General features: G+C 51.9%; 1 protein-coding gene across 3 annotated transcripts; it reads right to left on the bottom strand.

Annotated features, from left to right (window-relative positions):
* Nucleotides 1-31: 31 nt before the first annotated feature.
* Nucleotides 32-16,741, bottom strand: PLD3 (phospholipase D family member 3). 3 transcript variants are annotated; one of them, XM_090260530.1, is made up of 13 exons: nucleotides 16,663-16,741; nucleotides 7,799-7,998; nucleotides 7,141-7,232; nucleotides 6,972-7,049; nucleotides 6,735-6,877; nucleotides 6,150-6,333; nucleotides 4,696-4,816; nucleotides 4,454-4,581; nucleotides 3,174-3,374; nucleotides 1,896-2,035; nucleotides 1,138-1,303; nucleotides 597-696; nucleotides 32-516 (listed from the first exon to the last, which is right to left on the bottom strand). In XM_090260530.1, exons 3-13 carry the CDS (start codon nucleotides 7,165-7,167, stop codon nucleotides 329-331), a joined length of 1,476 nt encoding a protein of 491 aa, XP_090116656.1. In that variant the 5' UTR covers nucleotides 7,168-7,232; nucleotides 7,799-7,998; nucleotides 16,663-16,741; the 3' UTR covers nucleotides 32-328. The 3 variants fall into 3 exon arrangements, with proteins under 3 accessions (XP_090116656.1, XP_090116657.1, XP_090116659.1); XM_090260531.1 differs by having other exon boundaries at nucleotides 7,825-7,998; XM_090260533.1 differs by lacking the exon at nucleotides 3,174-3,374.
* Nucleotides 16,742-16,798: the final 57 nt, after the last annotated feature.

Below are 16,798 nucleotides of genomic sequence, written 5' to 3'. Positions count from 1 at the left end.
CCACCTCACACCACTCAAGTCAGGCAGAGGCTATACAGACAAGTTATTTACTTCTTAGTATAACCTTGGGCCCTCTTTGCCCTGGAAAGGGGGTGAGTCAGGGGGCCGGGCCCAGCATGCACCCCCACTTCTTCTGGGGCTGATTCCTACCCCAGCTTGGCTGGGACCTGGGGGGTGGGTCAGAGCATCAGGCTGGCAGGGGGAGGAGGTAGAGGTTGGAGAGCAAGGAAGGGGACCTGTGGAGCCACAATTGGGACAGAAAGAAGAGGGGACATGGGGACAGGGACCATGACCCATAATATCTGGGTCTGTGGGGGCCTTAAAGGCCTTAGAGCAGGTGACAGGCATTGCCCACACTGTCAGCTGAGGTGTCAAGGTCATGGCTGTAAGAGGAGTCCCAGTCTCTCAGGAAAACGGCTTCCAGCTGGCTCCGCAGGCCACCCTGCCCATTCTGTGTCACCAGCAGCGAGGTGCCCGTCGTCTCTGTGAAGTAGCTGCCAGACCAGTTGGAGGTTCCTACAGGGCAGGGGGCAGAGTCAGGGCCCATGGCAGTGCCTGAATGCCCCCCAGGCTCCTGGCGGTGCTTGGACACTCACCGATGTAGGTGGCACGTTCAGTCACCATGTACTTGTTGTGGTTGACTCGGGCATATGGGATTCGGACCTGGCTCTCGTCCGCAGGGACCACAAAGAGTTTCTGGGGTGGAGGGGAGAATGGGAAGTGGCAGGAGATGAAATAGGGACTGGAGAAGCCCCAGGGTCTGGGGTGGGGAGTGGTGCCAGGTCTGTAGGACTGGGGAATCAGCAGAAACCTTGGGGCCAGAACGGGGCCAGAGGGGCGGGTATTAGTCAGTGCTGGCTGGGAGGGCCTAGCTGCTTCATTTGCCACCCATTCTCCCGAGCTATCCCCTTTTCCAGACAGTCTTCCATGATCCATCAGGCTAGGGCAGGTGCTTCCTCTGGGCCCCTCATTCCACCCTGACCCCCCATCTGGGCGCTGACTCATGGTTCCCCCATCACTGCACCGCTCATTTTGGGTTGTCTCTGTCAGATGACAGGTGAGCTCCATAAGCACTGTGTGCCCAGTGCTGCCCAGCACAGGGAGGGGCTAAGGAGTGGGCCTGTGGCAGGTGCTTACCACCTGGATGTCAGAGTGGGAGTGGTTGTCACGAAGGGCAGCCAGAGAGAGCAGGAAGGCCCGCATGGATGGCTCCGAGTGTCCCCAGCAGCTGACCAGCAGGCGCACCTTGACGCCCCGCTCATAGGCGGCCCGCCGCAGCCCGTCGTCAATTGCAGGCCAGAACCTGGGGTGTGGGGGGGTGTGGGGTGTGAAGGGCGGCTTGACCCACCAGCCTCACCCTCCTCTTGCTTCAGCTTCTGAGAGCCCTTACACCCTAAGACCACTCCTCCTTGGCTCCCAGTCCTGTTCCTCTTTAAACCCCACATCCCCTATCCCCCTATTCTGGCTCCCATCCCTGACCCCTAAACCGTCTTTCTATAATTTTGTCTGCTTCCCCCAGACTACTTTCTCTGAGCCCCCAACCCTGCTGTTCCAAACCTGAAAACTCTTAGCCCCTATTCCCCAAGCCCTCATCCCATCTCCCGCCTGTGCTCCCTCTTCCTACCTCCAGAGATCCCACAATACCTTCTGAGGCCTCCAGTCCCCATCTCAGCCCCCTAACCCCAATATTCTCATCCTTCTGTTCCTTTTGCTCCTGGCTAGAACATTCAGACCCCGTCGTCTCCCTGTTACCTCTGTCTTCTCTGCCTCTTCCCATTGCTTCCCTTCCATCTGTCCCCTTGACTTGGCTCCACTGCCTGCTTCCTGGGCCCCCTCACTCCCTCTCCTGCTCCTCTTCCACTCTTCTGCCCCTTCCACACACCCAGTAGTAGTACCTGCGCGGGTGGGAGAACTCCATTGTGGGGAGGTAGTTCATGACTGCGATGTAGATGAAACTCCGAGCATTGTCTACTATGTTGAGCAGAGCCTTCAAGTCTGGGGTGCGGCCACTTGGACACAGTGGTGGGGGTGCACTCTGGGGACAAGGGGACAGTCAAGACATGTGCCTGCTAGGGGTGCCATCACAATGGACCCCATGTACAGAGAGCTTGTCACTAGCCAGGTTCTGCGGTCTCACTGAATCCTCAGCCTCCATGAAGGGGAGAGATGATTACCACATCCATTTCACAGGTGAGGAAACTGAGGCTCAGAGTCACACAGCTGATAAATGGAGGCAGGATTTGAATCTAGGTTGTCTGGTTCCAGAATTTATGTTTCAACCCAGTAGTGCATGACAAGGTCCCTGATCCAGCACTAACAGCACCACCTGGGAACTTGTTAGAACTGCAAATTCTTGGGCCTCGCTACCCATGGCATACTGAATGAGGGTGCTGAGCTTAGGCCCAGGAATTGGGGTTTCACAGCCCTCGCAGGGGTTCTGATGCATGCTCAGGTGTGATTACTTTCATCCCTGACTCACTCACAGGCCACCCTGATGGCACTCCCCATGTGTGCACACCAGGCCCTTTACCCAGCTCTCTCCATCCTTATGACAGGTGAGCAAACTCAAGCTCTGAAAGGGGAAGTGGTAACGGGGAATGCTGTCCCCTGTGGCGGACCCCTGCATCCATGCACCTTGTGTGCACATCCATAGGCTCTGGGCTTGCCCAGGTGACTTGCTTAGGGGGACTGAAGGGGATGAGGCTGGCGACCCCAATTAGTGAAAGTATTAATAGCTAAAAACAACAGTCTTGTCTAGAGTGCTTGTATCTGCCAGGGTGATTGTCCAACAGAACTTTCTGGGGTGAGGGAAACCTTCCATATCTGCACTGTCCAATATGGCAGCCACTTGCTACACGTGAGTGCTGAGCACTTGAAATGTGGCTGGTACGACTGAGGAACCGAATTTTCAACCAGACTCAGGGCTCATGGGGAGCTATGGCGGGGGCCATGCAAGCCCTAAGAGGCTGTAAACATCGTGATAACTGTTTTCTAGATGAAACGAAGGCCAGTGGAGGTTGGGACATAGCCCAGGCCCCTGACTAAGCAGAGAGCAGGAGTGAGGGCTAGAGGTCAGGAACCCCTCCCCACGGATCCCTGGGCAGCACTGGATGGAGGCCGTGAGTGAGGGCATGTAGCCAGGGCGTGACAGGCCCCTCCTCCTTCAGACTCACTGCCAGGTAGGCCAGAGCAGGGGTCCCATTGAGGCAGATCTCCATTGGTGTCTCTTGATTGTAGCGGGTGTCATAGGACCGGGGCCAGGTTGATGGGATGGAGCTGCCCGCCTGGCCCAGGTACCAGTAGGCCTCGAAGATTTTGGTTAGGTCCCGAGCTAGACAGCTGCAGTTGTACATGACCACGCCCAGCTCCTTCACCTGTGGGAGGGCAGCGCTGAGCCTGGGGCGGTGGCCTGGTGCCCACAGTGACACGAACACCTGCAGCCCCTTCTCCTTGCCCCCTTGGCCCTTGTTCTTTCCCTTGCCCCCCAATCTCCCCCTCTGTCCCAGTCTCCCTTCTTTTTGCCCTTCAGCGCCACCTCCCCAGTCCCCAAGGTTTTGTGAAAATCCATGTCATTTCAGAGCTCCAGATTTCCTAAACCCTTGCATATGCTGTCACTTCTACCCTCCAGTGAAGGAGTTCCTACTCATTCTTAGGTTTCAGCTGACAGTTTCCTCCTCCGGGAAGCCTCCCTTGGCTGCCCAGACTGCTTTAAGCATCCCTCTGGGCTCTCACGGTCTCTTGGGCTTCCCCCATTCCTCTCTCTGGTGACAAACATGTCTCCCCATTGGACTGGGAGGACAGGCACCGGGGATGTCTCAGTCACAGCTGTACGTACAGCATCTCCCTGAGCAGCTGGTGAGATTAGGGGCTGGGCAAATGATCACTGCCTGAGTTGTACCCTCTTTCCTGTCCTGTGCTAATTCCTGCAGATCCTTCAGTTATCAGATTAGTAATTGTCTCCTTTGGGAGCCCTTCCCTGATAGCCCTGGTTGGGGCCCCTATTCTGCCTGGACCCTTCTGTTTGTACTTCTCCATCCCAGTCTTGACACCTTTGGTCTGACACTGCCTGATGACTGTCCTGTCTCCACACTGCACTGGGAGTTCTGAGAGGTCTGTCTGTTACCACCGCGTTCCCAGCATCACCCAGAACAGGGCTGGGCTTGGAGGAGGCATTCAGAGAATGAACAGTGAGGGCCAAATGGATGGAAAAGGCCTTGACTGCCCTGTAGAGGGTCTGGCAGATACCACTGAGGACGAGAGGGAGCCCCAGGCTTCCGTGAGCAGGCCGAGGGCAGCAGAGGGCTGGAACTGGGGACATTTCTGGTAGGAAGTGGGAAGAAAGCCATTTCGAACTGGACAGAGAACTCTGGGACTGAAAACAGGTAGTTGGAGGCTGGGCACCCGTGGAACAGGGAGTTGCCTGGAAAGGTGGGTGGGCAGCGTACGGGCAGACCTGGGTCAGGGAGCGCCAGTCCATGTTGGCACTGCCGATGTAGAAGTGGGTCTGGTCCACTACCCAGAACTTGGTGTGCAGGACACCATGGGTCAGCTTCTGCATGTCCACCATGCGGACCTGGGCACCTGCAACCGACAGGGTGGTGGGCAGGGGTTGGCTTGGACAGCCCCAGGCCCGGCCCGCCCACAGCTGCTACCCCCAACCACCCTCCGTGGGGGCATGGTGGGGGCATGGCTCACCGCTCTGCAGCAGGGCCTGCAGGTCTGCCTGGGGCTGGGACGCGCTGGGCTTGCTCACAGCAATGCGGACCTTTACACCTCGAGGTGCCAGGGTCTGGAGCTGCCGGAAGACCTCCTCACCCTGGCAGGGAGGAGAGCCTCTGAGGGGCTGGGCCAGCCATTGCTCCAACACCACGCAGCACCCCCATGGGGTTGTTTTGAGAGGGTTCCCAGATGAGATTAGGAGTGAGTGAGCTTTACATTAGCCAGTATGCCTAGGGATGGTTTTACAGATTGAGATATTAACACCTTTATCTGTTTTAATATCTGGTCACTCTGAGCCTTGCCAGGGCCTCCGTGCCACTCTTGCCTTTCCAGGGACCTTCCCAAGATCCTACCTTGGAGGTGTCAATGCACCTTACAGGATACTGGGGGTGTGGCCGGCTTGGGCTGGGGGTCCAGGAAGGTACAGGTGAGGCCTGATGATGCCAATAACAGTAACAGCCACGATTCCCTGTTCCTCCTGTGATGGGGGCCTGTTCTAAGCCCCTTCACATCTGAACTCGTTGAATTCTCACCACTATCATCGATGAGACAGGTCAGAGTAAAATCCCAGAGGTGCAGATAGGGAAACCAAGCGCTGGAGGATTCAGTGGTGACACAGGATTTGAACCCAGCCTGTCTGCCTCCTACGCCTGTACTTTGTGCTTTGAACCACTCCAGTGGGAGCCAGCAGGGAGTGCAAAGCTCCTATCATTCTAACTTTTGTAATTTTTTCAGGCAGTGCTTAAGGAGCCCCACAGTGTCAATAAATTGTAAGCCTGCTTCTCACAGAAAGATGCAGCAGAGAGAGGAAAAAAGAAGGGAAAATTATGTTTTTTTAATGAAGGGGTGATCCACCTAGACTGTTCCTTTCCGAACTTTGAAGCTTTATGGTTTGTAAGTCTGTCGGCAAACCATAACAAGAATATAATAACAAATGCTTATAAAGGTCTGACCGTGGCATGCAGCATGCTATAACTTGCATGGATTAGCCCGTTTCATTCTCACAAGGGGTGGGTGCTATATACTGGCCCCATTCCATAGGTGAGGAAATGGAAGCCAGAGAGGTGGAGTGACTGCCCAAGATCACACAGCTGGGAAGTGACAGCCTGGCCTCCAGCCAGGCTGTGTCTCACTCTACTCTTCCACTTCTTGGTGTGACAGGGTGGGGCAGCTAGTGGGTGAGCAACATCTGTCAGCCTAATCCCTGGTAACCAAGCCCACATTCAACATTTAAGAGGCCTGCAGGTGACCATGACAAACATCCCCGGTCCAGAGGGCCATGTGAACAGTTGCTTCTAAACACCTGTATCCAACCTGCTGTGTGAGACATGCCTACCTGTCTCCTGGGCTGCAGAGAAACCCTTTTCATCCCCACCCCAATGCCTCCCACTGCCCCCCTGCTGTCTGCCAGGGCCCAGGTTGCCAGGTACCTGCTGGGCAGAGGGCTCCTGAGTGTGGGTGTCATTGTTGGTGAGGGTCCAGTAGAAGGAGGCGATGTCCAGGCTGCTGTGGGCCCCGGAGAGCAGGCCCAGCCAAGCCTGGCTGGTGGCGGGGTTGCCAGTGGAGGCATTGGGGAAGTCCAAGCCCTCGGGGATGCTCTCCACCAGCACTGCTCTGCAGTATGGGGGGGACGATTATCAGCCACAGGGAGCCAGAGGCCACCAGCTGGGATGTGAGCACTCACCTGTCTGACCACGAGGATGGAAGACTGTGTATTGTGTGTGCCTGTATTCATGATTCTCTGAGTTCATGCATTTGTCTGTCTAGAGGTATGAAAGAAAGGTGTGGATGTCTGTGTGTGTGCCTGCCCACAGATGTGGATGGGAGATGCCACGTGTGTCTGTGTGTGTTGTCTCTTCACAGACCTGGATAGATGATGCTGTGGATGCCATGGGAACAGTGTTGGGGGATGGGGGCACAGAGGGAAGAACTCGTCATGAGTCCTGGGTGATACTGAGTTCAGGCCCTGGCCTGTCAGGCGCCCCACCCCCTCCAATTGGAGGCTCCTCACTTACTCGCAGGGGTCATAGCAAGGGGCTGGGCGCTGGCTGGGCCCGAAGAGATGCAAGTCGCTGTATTCCCATAAGAAAAGCTGAGTCATCAGGGCACCGAAACCCACAACGGCCAGGATAAGGACCAGCAGGACCCAGCGGGCTTTCTGTGGGGAGGAAGAGGCGGTCAGCCAGCCCAGGGTGGGCAGCCCAGCCCAGCCCAGCCCATGCCCAAGACGCTGGGGGGAGTGGGGCTCCTACCTTCTCAGCAGCCTTCCACGCCTCAATCTCACTCATGGGCAGCTCGCCGCCGGTGGGCTCCTCAGCAGGCACCTTCAGCTGGGGAGCAACGGGGATGGTTGAAGGTGTGGGGGAAGCCCCTACTCTCTGCTGTACCCAGTCCCTCCCCGCTGCGGTCCCAGCCACCTACCTCCTGATACATCAGTTTAGGCTTCATCTTGCCAGGCAGCCAGGAGGCCCGCAGAGCACAGGTGGGAAAGTGGGTGTGTCGGGGTCTCCAAACTGTGGGCACAAAATCTGACACTGTGTGGGGCTGTTCCGGGCTTTTGGGAGACATCATAGAAAGCAGATCAGTCTTGGGGCTCACGAGATCCACTGGGTCTCTTGTCTGTGATCACGGGGGCTGCTGGCACCGCGCCCGACACCCCAAAAGGAGGAAGCAGACCGCTGGTCAGCAGGGATTTCGAAATGCCTCAAGCTCTAATGCCTCCGCTTTCTTCCCAAGAATCTGCGGTAGCCACCCTGCCTCCCTTTAGGGTTCCGCGTTAGCGTCCACCCTGCTACCCATTAGCACCTTTTCTTCTCCGAGTTCTAACAGAGACATTCCCAAAGGGGCAGCTCCAGATGGGGTTCGCGGAGCCCCAAATTTTTGTGCCTGGTTTTTCCCAGCCCTGGGACGACCCAGGTCTGGGGCATTTTCCAGGTGGCGCCTCTGTCCTCACCCTCAGGTACCCACCAGACAGCTCAGGCCCGGAACCCAGGACTCTCCGGGCCTCCCCGCCAGCTCCCAGCCCACCCCCACGACCCCCCAGCCAACCTCCCCGACCCTACCCCGGAGGGGCCCCGACCTTAGTCGGCAAGCGGCAGTTGTTACCTCCGCGGGGCCCCTGCTTCTGCCTCAACAGGCTGAGCCGGGGCTGGTGGAAGGGGGCGGGGCCCGAGGAGGCTCCGCCCAGTGCTGCTGCAGCAGGGAGTCTGCGCGGCGCTCGCCCCGCCTCGGCTCTGCGCGGGGAAGGGGCTCCGGCAGCTCAGGTGCGGTCCGGCCAGCCTGGCGGGGCGGGGGGAGAGTACGCGGCTGGGGGATGGGCGTTGCCACACCCATCCCAGAGCCGCCGTGCCGGGTAGGGAAGCCACAGGTAAAGAAAAAATGGAACCCCACATCTCTTCTCGTCTACAAGCCCCGTGAATTTTTGTACCACAGGCACGCATTGCCTAGTCAAAAATTAATACGTAAGTTAAATTAATGAGTTAAAAACTTATACAATAAGATGGAGACATCAAGGTTGAGTAAGGTGATTTCGAGATGTAGCGATAAAATCAGAGGAAGACACAGTCCGCGTTCTGGGAGGGGACGAGCTGGGTGGGGGAAGGAGAAGGTGAGTTTTCTGCTTGAGCCCGTTTTTTTTTTTTTTTTTTTTTTGTTTTGTTTTTTTAAACCAACTGATACGGATTTTTAAGGTTTTGTTTCCGAAATCCAAGCTCTGGCAGGAGGGTGAGGCTGGGTTTCCGACCTCCCGTCTCATATCTCTCAAGCAGGATTTAAGGCCACAACTACTGGTATAAATTGGAGGACCCTTCCCTGCCCACCTCTCTCAATGAAAGAGCGGCAGGGCCTTCTCCCCCTAAGCCAGGCAGAAAATTAACAGATAAATGTAGAAACATATTATTATTGAGAGGAGCAACAGTATCGTAGGTGGTCACCATAACAGTTGGGCTTGGAGGTGGGTCAGAATTGTTTTTTATTTTCCGTCTATTTTCAGGATCCCAGACTGGGGAGTGCAGAGCTCAGCTAGACCCCTCCTCTCATTGCAGGGAAGATGGGGCAAATGGGTTCCGCAAGAAATGGCAACAGACCAAGGTTATTTGCAATGCCATAGATCACCAGAAGCATGAGGTAACAAGGAGATAACAGTCTTAGCGGTGGTTGGCAGAAGGGTTTGGGGGGGGGGGCATGGGGCAGGAAACAACTTTTGCCTTTTATTATTTGTGAAGGCCTCGGTGAGAAATGTATTAAGAATAAGGGCTTGGAATAGCAGATATGAAATTAGGGAAGCTTAGATGAACACGAGCAAAACTGAGGGAGCAGTGAGGCTTGAAGAGGTGAGGGATGAATCTAAACATCTTGAGGCTGGGGAACTGAGATGGTAGCTAATAAACCAAAAATAGGAAGAAAATAGAGGGAGTTCATTGAAATTGTTAGTGAGCTTTTGGCTTTCAAACTGTAGTGATTACAATGTCTTTAATAAGGGGTTTTAAATTTAACGTCTGTTGTTTTTTCATCAAAGCAATACACCTACGGTGTACTGGAGAGGTGGGTTCCAGAGCTAGATGTCCAAATTGAATATGAGCTTCCACACTTATGTGACCAGTTTCTCTTGAAAAATGATAATGCACCTGTGCCTAGTTTCTCCGTCTGCAAAATGGGCATGGTAACAACAGCAGTTGTTTTTCACAAGGCTGTTCCATGAATTTTACACATATGTATTAGGCACTGGTAATACCACTGTGAACAAAACAGACATGAGGAAAGACCAACAAAAAAGCAAAATAAGTAAATTATATGTTAGAAGGTAATAAGTACTATAGGAAATCAGGGAAGAAGGACAGGGTAAGGGTGGGGTTGGGGTTGTTTGAAATTTTAATTAAAGTCAGGGAAGGCCTCACTGAGAAGGGATACCTGATAACAAAACAAAACAAAACAAAACAAAACTTCAAGGAGGGGAGGGAGGGAGCTAATGAACTTCCTTAGGGAAGTGTTCCAAGCAGAGGGGAGGCCAGTGCAAAGGCCCTGAGGCAGGAGTGTGCCTGGTGTGGAAATGGAAGTGCAAGGAGGTCAGTGTCTTTAGCAGAGTGGGCATGCAGGAGAGGGAGAGGAGATGAGAAATCATGCAGGGTTCCTTGGACTGTGGTGAGGATGAGGCCTTGGGTAGGTTCTGTGCAGAGGAGGGATGTGATCTGTGTTGGGTTCAATGGTAGCCTCAGAAAAGATATGTCTGATGTAGGCATTACCCCTGGAACTTGTGAATGTGACATTTAGAAAAAGGGTTCTTACAGAGAACGGACTGATGGGTACCAGAGGGGAGGGGAGTTAGGGGACAAGGTGACAAATTGGTAGTAACAAAATAGTCATGGGCGTGTCAAGTACAGCATAGGGAATATAGTCAATAATATTTTAATAGCTATGTATGGTACCAGGGGGGTGCTGGAAATACCAGGGGAACCACTTTGTGAAATACATGATTGTCTAACTACTATACGGTACACATGAAACTAATTTTAAAAATATTGAATGCAAACTGTAATTGAAAAATAAAATTTACATTAAAAGGGTCCTAATAAAGAAAAAGAAAAGGGTCCTTGCAGATATTATCAAATAAAGGATTTTGAGATAAGGTCATCCTGGATTATCTGCATGGGCCCTAAATTCAAGGACAAGTGTCTTAGAGACAGAAGAGAAAACCATGTGGCCAGGGAGGTAGAAACTGGAGTGATGTGGCTGAAAACCTACATATGCCTGGAGCCACAAGATTCTGGAGGGAGCAAGGCCGGGCCAACACCTTTGTTTTGGCTTTCTAGCTTCTGAAATTTGAGAGCATGGACTGATGTTATTTTAAACCACTCTAACTGTGGTAACTTGTTAGAGCAGCCATGGGAAACTAATATAGGTATTTGCAGGCTTCCCCTGGCTGTGTGAGAAACAGACTTGGGGAAGGCTGGAACAGGGAAACCAGAGTGGAGACAGGCTGGACAGAATCAAGGGTGGGGGCACCCTAGTGGAGAAGACTGGATGGAGTCTGGTTACATTTTGAAGGTGGAGCCCATGGAATTTCTAACTGGACTGGATGTGGCATCCAGGTAAAGGAAGTAGTTGAAGATGACTCCAGGGGTTTGGGTCTGAGCTACTTAAGGAGGGAGGCACCAATAGCTGAGCTGGGGAAGACTGAGGAGCAAGTTTGGGAAACAGAGCAGAAACAAAGAAAGAGTCAATGAATACACAGATAATAAATAAATGGCCCCTGCAGGGTAATTCAGTGGGTTGGCACAGTGTCCCCATAGGCCAATGTTGTGGGTTCAGTTCCCTGTTGGGACACATACAAGAAGTAACTAATAAATGCATAAGTGGAACAACAAATTGGTTTGTCTCTCTGTCTCACTCTAAAACCAATCAATCAATCACCCTGGCCAGGTAGCTCAGTTTGTTGGAGCATCATCCTGATACACCAAGGATATGGGTTTGGTCTCCGGTTAGGGCACATATAGGAGTCAACCAATGGGTGCAAAAATGGGTGGAAAACAAACTGGTGTTTCTCTCTCTCCTTTCCACTCTCTAAAATCAATAAATAAAATTTTTTAAAATGTAAATAAATGTAGTGTTTTGAATATATAAAATTTGAGATGTCTGAAATCTATCCAGGTGGATCCTTGGAACTGAAGGATTAATACATATCAAGTGCACAGAATGTAGGTTATCAATAAATACGATTGTGTCAAGGCTAACAATCAAAAAGAAAAAAAAAGAAGAAGAGGCAAAAGGCATTGTTCCTGTCCCAACCCCAGCTAAGATGGTTGCTTTTCAGTTACTATTTAACTTTTAAATTGCACGTAGGGCTTTTATGGAAATTAAACAATGAGACTCAGGCTCCTAGCTGGGGTGCCCTTTCCCCCACATCAGAAAAGGACTGTCAGCTGGAGAAGTATCCAGCACTCCTCATCCTCAGCTCCCTGTGGGGAGCAGGACTAGAAGGTGCCGGCATTGTCCCTGTGTTCCCCCATTCCTAGAAACGCCCACAGGGCTCCAGTGCAATGCTCAGGCTGGTCCTTATGTTCTGCTCCCTTGCACCTCTGCCAGCAAGTGCTCCCCTCCAGCCCACAGAATGCTCTCACTGCTTGTGTGACACCACAGACCACAGAAAAGGAGTAAACAAAACCTGCTGGGCTTTTGAGACAAATGTTGGGACAGCTCCCAGAACATCCCACTCTTGGGTGAGGGTGGGGTTAGGAAGGAAGATTTGATCCCTCCTCCATAGCAGTTCTTTGGATTGGAGAGTCCAGGGTTCGAATCCTACTTTGTCACTTTCTTAGTGAGTCACCGCAGGCATGGGAGGCTTTACTTTTCTGAGTCCTGCTGGCCTCATCTATAAATCGGGAATCATCTTACAGTTTTATACACTGTCTGGGGCGCAATGGCTGGGGGATCTGCAAATGGTGTATGAGAATGGGTCTCCAAGTCCCACAGCCCTGCATTCAGGTCTCTGCTCTGTGTGTCACTAGGAAAAGAAGCTCCAACCATCCATGGCAGGCAGGTGGCACAGTAAACTTCTGATACAAGTTGGCAGATGAGATCTGTATGTCCTCTAGTTTATCAGAGATAATCTGTGTCCCTTGAAAAGCTAAGTGTGTATCTGGTTTATTCATCTACCCTCCAGTGCCCAGCACACTGTACACTCAAGAAATGTCTATTGAAAACAGAAGAAATGGAGTAGAATGGACACCTGTGAGAAAACTTTCTTAGCTGTCTCTCTAGACCTGGTGACACTTGTTTTATACACAACGATAGTCAGCTTGTGCTCTAAGCCCAGAGCGGAGAGGGTAAGAGTAGATAACGGCATCTCGGCCTAAGAGTAAAATTCGAGGTTGATTCATGCAGAGGAGGGTGTGGGGCCAGTTAGCTGCTGAAGCACATGCGAAGCACTGGACAGGCCACACCACAGGAAACATTCACAAACCCATGGACCTCCCATATGGTTCAAAGCCGAAATGTTCTCATGTTCAAAGGAGCCAATTTTCACTTGATTGTGCAGACCCCTTTGGACTGAACAACCAATTGTCTGGTTAAGTCTACAGAAAACAGAACAGAGCACTGGCTTTGTAAAGTTTTTGTTTTTGTTTTTAGCAGTAGAACCTTTATTTCAAAGGACCCCTCCCTAGAAGGTGCACCTTTTAGGGAGAGAAGATGCTCAGTCTGAAAAACAATTAAATAGGTAAAAAAAAAAAAAATAAATCACGAAAGGTGAATACTGATTTGGAACTCAAAAATCTAAGCTGTCCCCTCCTTGCTCAAACCCCTCAGTGGGTCCCCATTGCCTTCCGGACAAAGTACAAACTTCTCACAGAGTCCTCTAGGGCCCTACAAAGACAGGCCCCGTGGACCTTCCCCACCACTGCAGATTCAGTTCCCTTTTCTGACTCCAGAGCCATCTCCAACTCCAACCTTCTCCCTGAACTCCAGCTCTGGAAGTCCCATGGCCTCCCGGACAGCTACCTCCTTTGGCTCTCAGCCTTCACTCAACCCTTCCAATCCCTACTCTACCTGAGTTTGACTTGTTCTCCATCTGTGCCCTACCAGTGTCCTCAGGACGAAGTCTCCTCGCTGTGGACCCCAGAGCCCTGAATGACCTTCCCTTAATAACTTCCTCTTACCACATGTATGTCCCAGCCATTTTTAATATCTTTCGGTTCCTTGAACTGAAACCACATTTTCACCACCAACACTCCCATAGCTTCTGGTCCTGCCTAACACACCTTTCTCTCCTTTTCATCTTGTTCAGTCCTATTAGCTCATGTACCGCCTCCTAATTGATTGAGGCACCCCTTATGGGCTCTGATAGTCTCCTGAGCTTCTCCAGGAGACTATCAGCCCTGACCACTCTGGGACTTCACTGGCTGATGATGGATCTGTTTCTCCCACTGGACTGTGAAACCTATGAGGGCAGGGCCGGGCTGTCTCAGTCACTTCTACGTCCCTATTGCCACCCAGCACAGGGACGGTATATGGCAGGTGCTCAGTGGCCAGTTCATTCATCTAGTTATTTAACTTGTATTTATTCAGTGACTACTTGCTGACAAGCCTTGTCTAGAAACTGGAGATATAGCACAGAACAGGAAAAAAAAAAAAAAAAAAAAATCCCTGGTAGAGATGGCACTCTTTGCGGGGAGTAAGGCAACAGAGAAATGGGTGAAACACAGACTGCGCCTTGGAGAAAAAAAGAAAGCAGTGGAGGGGGATGTTGGCATCACAATGAATCCAAAAATAACACATCTGGGATAAAAAAGCATTATTATCTCTGTTCTTCGGATGCAGGGCAGGGCTCAGGGAAATCATGGCCCAGGTTGCATAGCCTCGGTTTGTTGGCAGGGAATTTGAGCGCAGGGCTCAGTTCCGTTCCAGGACACTACACTGACGAACCAACTCATGAATGCAGAATAAGGCAGAACGTCTTTTCCTAGCTGCCCTAAGGGAGGCCTGGGCTTGTGAAAGCGCAGGGTGTGGGGTGAGGGGGTAGGGTTCCTTTTTATTGAACCAGGCACTGATTGAAGCACTTTATACATTTCATGATCAGAACATTTTTCTTTTAGCCCCACTTAAATAGATAAGGGAACTAAAGACCCAGGGAAGTTAAATCATTGGCACAAAGGGACACAGCCAGGAAACAATGGAGCCAGGATTTGAACCCAAGCTCTCTCAGTCCCAGCGGTGAGCAACACCTCTCCTGTTCCTTATCTGTAGGTCTGTAGCTGCTCTCCCTTCCTCCCTCCTCAACATCTGATGAACCCAAAGGTGGCTTTGGCCTCCCCCAAACTACCAACATCCAGTTCCCCTCCCAGTTTTTGAGAGGGACATTTGAAGCTCTCTCCAAATAGAAAGGATATACGAGTGCAGCTTTAAGAAGAGGACTCTGGCTCTCCTTCCAACCAGGCTGATCTCGCCAGTCCATCCTCGGTAGTTCTGGAGCTGCTGCTGCTGCGTCGGGTCACATCATGCCACATCAGATGGTGTCCCTCTTCTCCTCCAAATCCTCCAGAGTGGAGCTAGTTTTCTCCATGGCCCACGAGACCCCAGCAGCTCTGCCCCCATCACTCCTCTGACCTCACCCCCCAGCCTTCTCCTCCCTCACTGGCCTCCTTGCTACCCCTTAAATATTCCTAAATATTCCATGTTCCTCCCTCAGGGCCTTTGCATTTGCTGTTCTCTCTGCTTAGAATGCTCTTCCCCTAGCTAACCACATCACTCTCTCCCCTAATTCGGGTCTTTGTTCAAATGTCACCACCTCAGAAAACCTTTCCTGACCACCTTATTTTAAACTATAACCTTTACCATGCAGTCCCCACCCCACTCCTAACACATCCTATAATCTACTTACCTGTTTGCTAATTGTCTCTTTTCCCTGCTAGAATGTAAACTCCATGAGGCCAGGGATCTCTGGGTTTGTTCACTGATGTGTCCCCAGTGCCCAGCACAGGGTTGGGAATGTAAAATGTGCTTTCTAAACAGCTGTTGAATGAATAACTTGTGTTTTTATTCCCATGTTGCACGTGCAGCAACTGAGGCACGGGCACACTAAGCTACCTGCCCAAGGTTATGCAACTATTTAAGCACTAAGTGCTAAAATCAAGCGCCCAGGTACACACTGCTAACCACTGTGCTACACTGTCTCGCACAGGCAAGGTCAGTACATAACACACTTACCATTCCACATGGGGACTCAGGGTTGCTGAGGTTTAACTGAGGTGTGGTGGGACCTGACTCATGTCTCCATACCCTCAATTCTAGAAGTTAAGGGACGCCTGGGTCTAAGCTACCTATAGTCTCCCCCGCACCAAACCTTTCTCAATGCCCACCACAACACCAACTAAATACTCTCATTTTGCGGGTGGAGATCACTCAATCCAACAAGGTAAAGAGATAGATATTAACGATTTACATGAGCAAGGTTCATGTTGGCTGATGAGCCACCCCCTCAGGTGTGGTGATGTGGCAGATGTGAGGACAAATGGAGATCATGACATGGGGTGGCTGCCATGGCCGAGGGTACTGTGATAACATGGAGTGACTGAGGCCACAGCAATGATGAAGGAGGTGGGGGGAGGGGAAGAGCGACAATGAGGAGGTGATGAAGGTGATTGGATGAGGATGGGAGTGACATGATTAATAACAATATTAGCCCAAATCTCCATGTCAAATTAGACATAACACAAGAATAAACTGGCAGAACCCGCACAATCACTCCTGACATAGGCTTCCTGTGTACATTTCAAAGACGAGGCAGCTTATATTGCAAAGGTGTGATATAGGTAGTCAAGGTTACCCAGAGGTTTAGTGCTGGTGCTGGGACTCTGGCACACCCTAGGTAGTGGGCTCTGCCCCGAATGGTGGCGAGGATGTGAGCAGTGACACGGGCAAATAACAGAGATGTGGAGGGAAAATACCTGTAAGGTAGGGTGGCTCCTTAGAGGGAAAATTAGAAGCATGAGGTATGGATGGTGACAGCCAGAGGAGCAAACGTGACATAGCGGTGAGGATAACGTAAGGGGAGTATGAATGCGATTTAAGGAGAGGGTGACAGGCGGCGAGCGAAGGTGACAGTGTATGACGACGGTTATGAGAAGTGAGGATTTCACCACGGAGAAACAGCAACAAAAGATGGGTGCAGGTGACATAAGAAAGCGATGAAGACTTAAAAGGGGCAACTGCGACCTATGGTGGCAATGGGGGCTTAAAGGCATAAAAGCGAGTTAAGGGAGTTGATGGCGACAGAAGGAGGGTGATAGCAACCAAAGGGGAATGGTGACGATTTAAGTGGAATGCGATGTGAAGGGAGGAATGGACACATAAAGGGACCGAGAACGACAGAAGGGTAGAGACGCATTATAGACATAAAGTGACAACACAAGGAGGGCAGCTGAGGCGCCGCGCGCCCAGATTGCACAGTACCTGCACTCCAAGTCTCCCACTCCCGGACCCAGCCCCGCACGCAGCTTCTGCACTGGAGCTGGGCCCCGCCACCCCCGCCACGCGCAGGCGCACTCGGGCTGGACTGCGGGTTGGCGGGGGTGGTGGGGTGGGGGCA

Source organism: Furipterus horrens, unplaced genomic scaffold (assembly GCF_987537825.1).
Source record: "Furipterus horrens unplaced genomic scaffold, mFurHor1.1.pri manual_scaffold_13, whole genome shotgun sequence".
Lineage (NCBI taxonomy): Eukaryota > Metazoa > Chordata > Mammalia > Chiroptera > Furipteridae > Furipterus > Furipterus horrens.
This window is presented reverse-complemented; position numbering and strand designations above follow the sequence as displayed.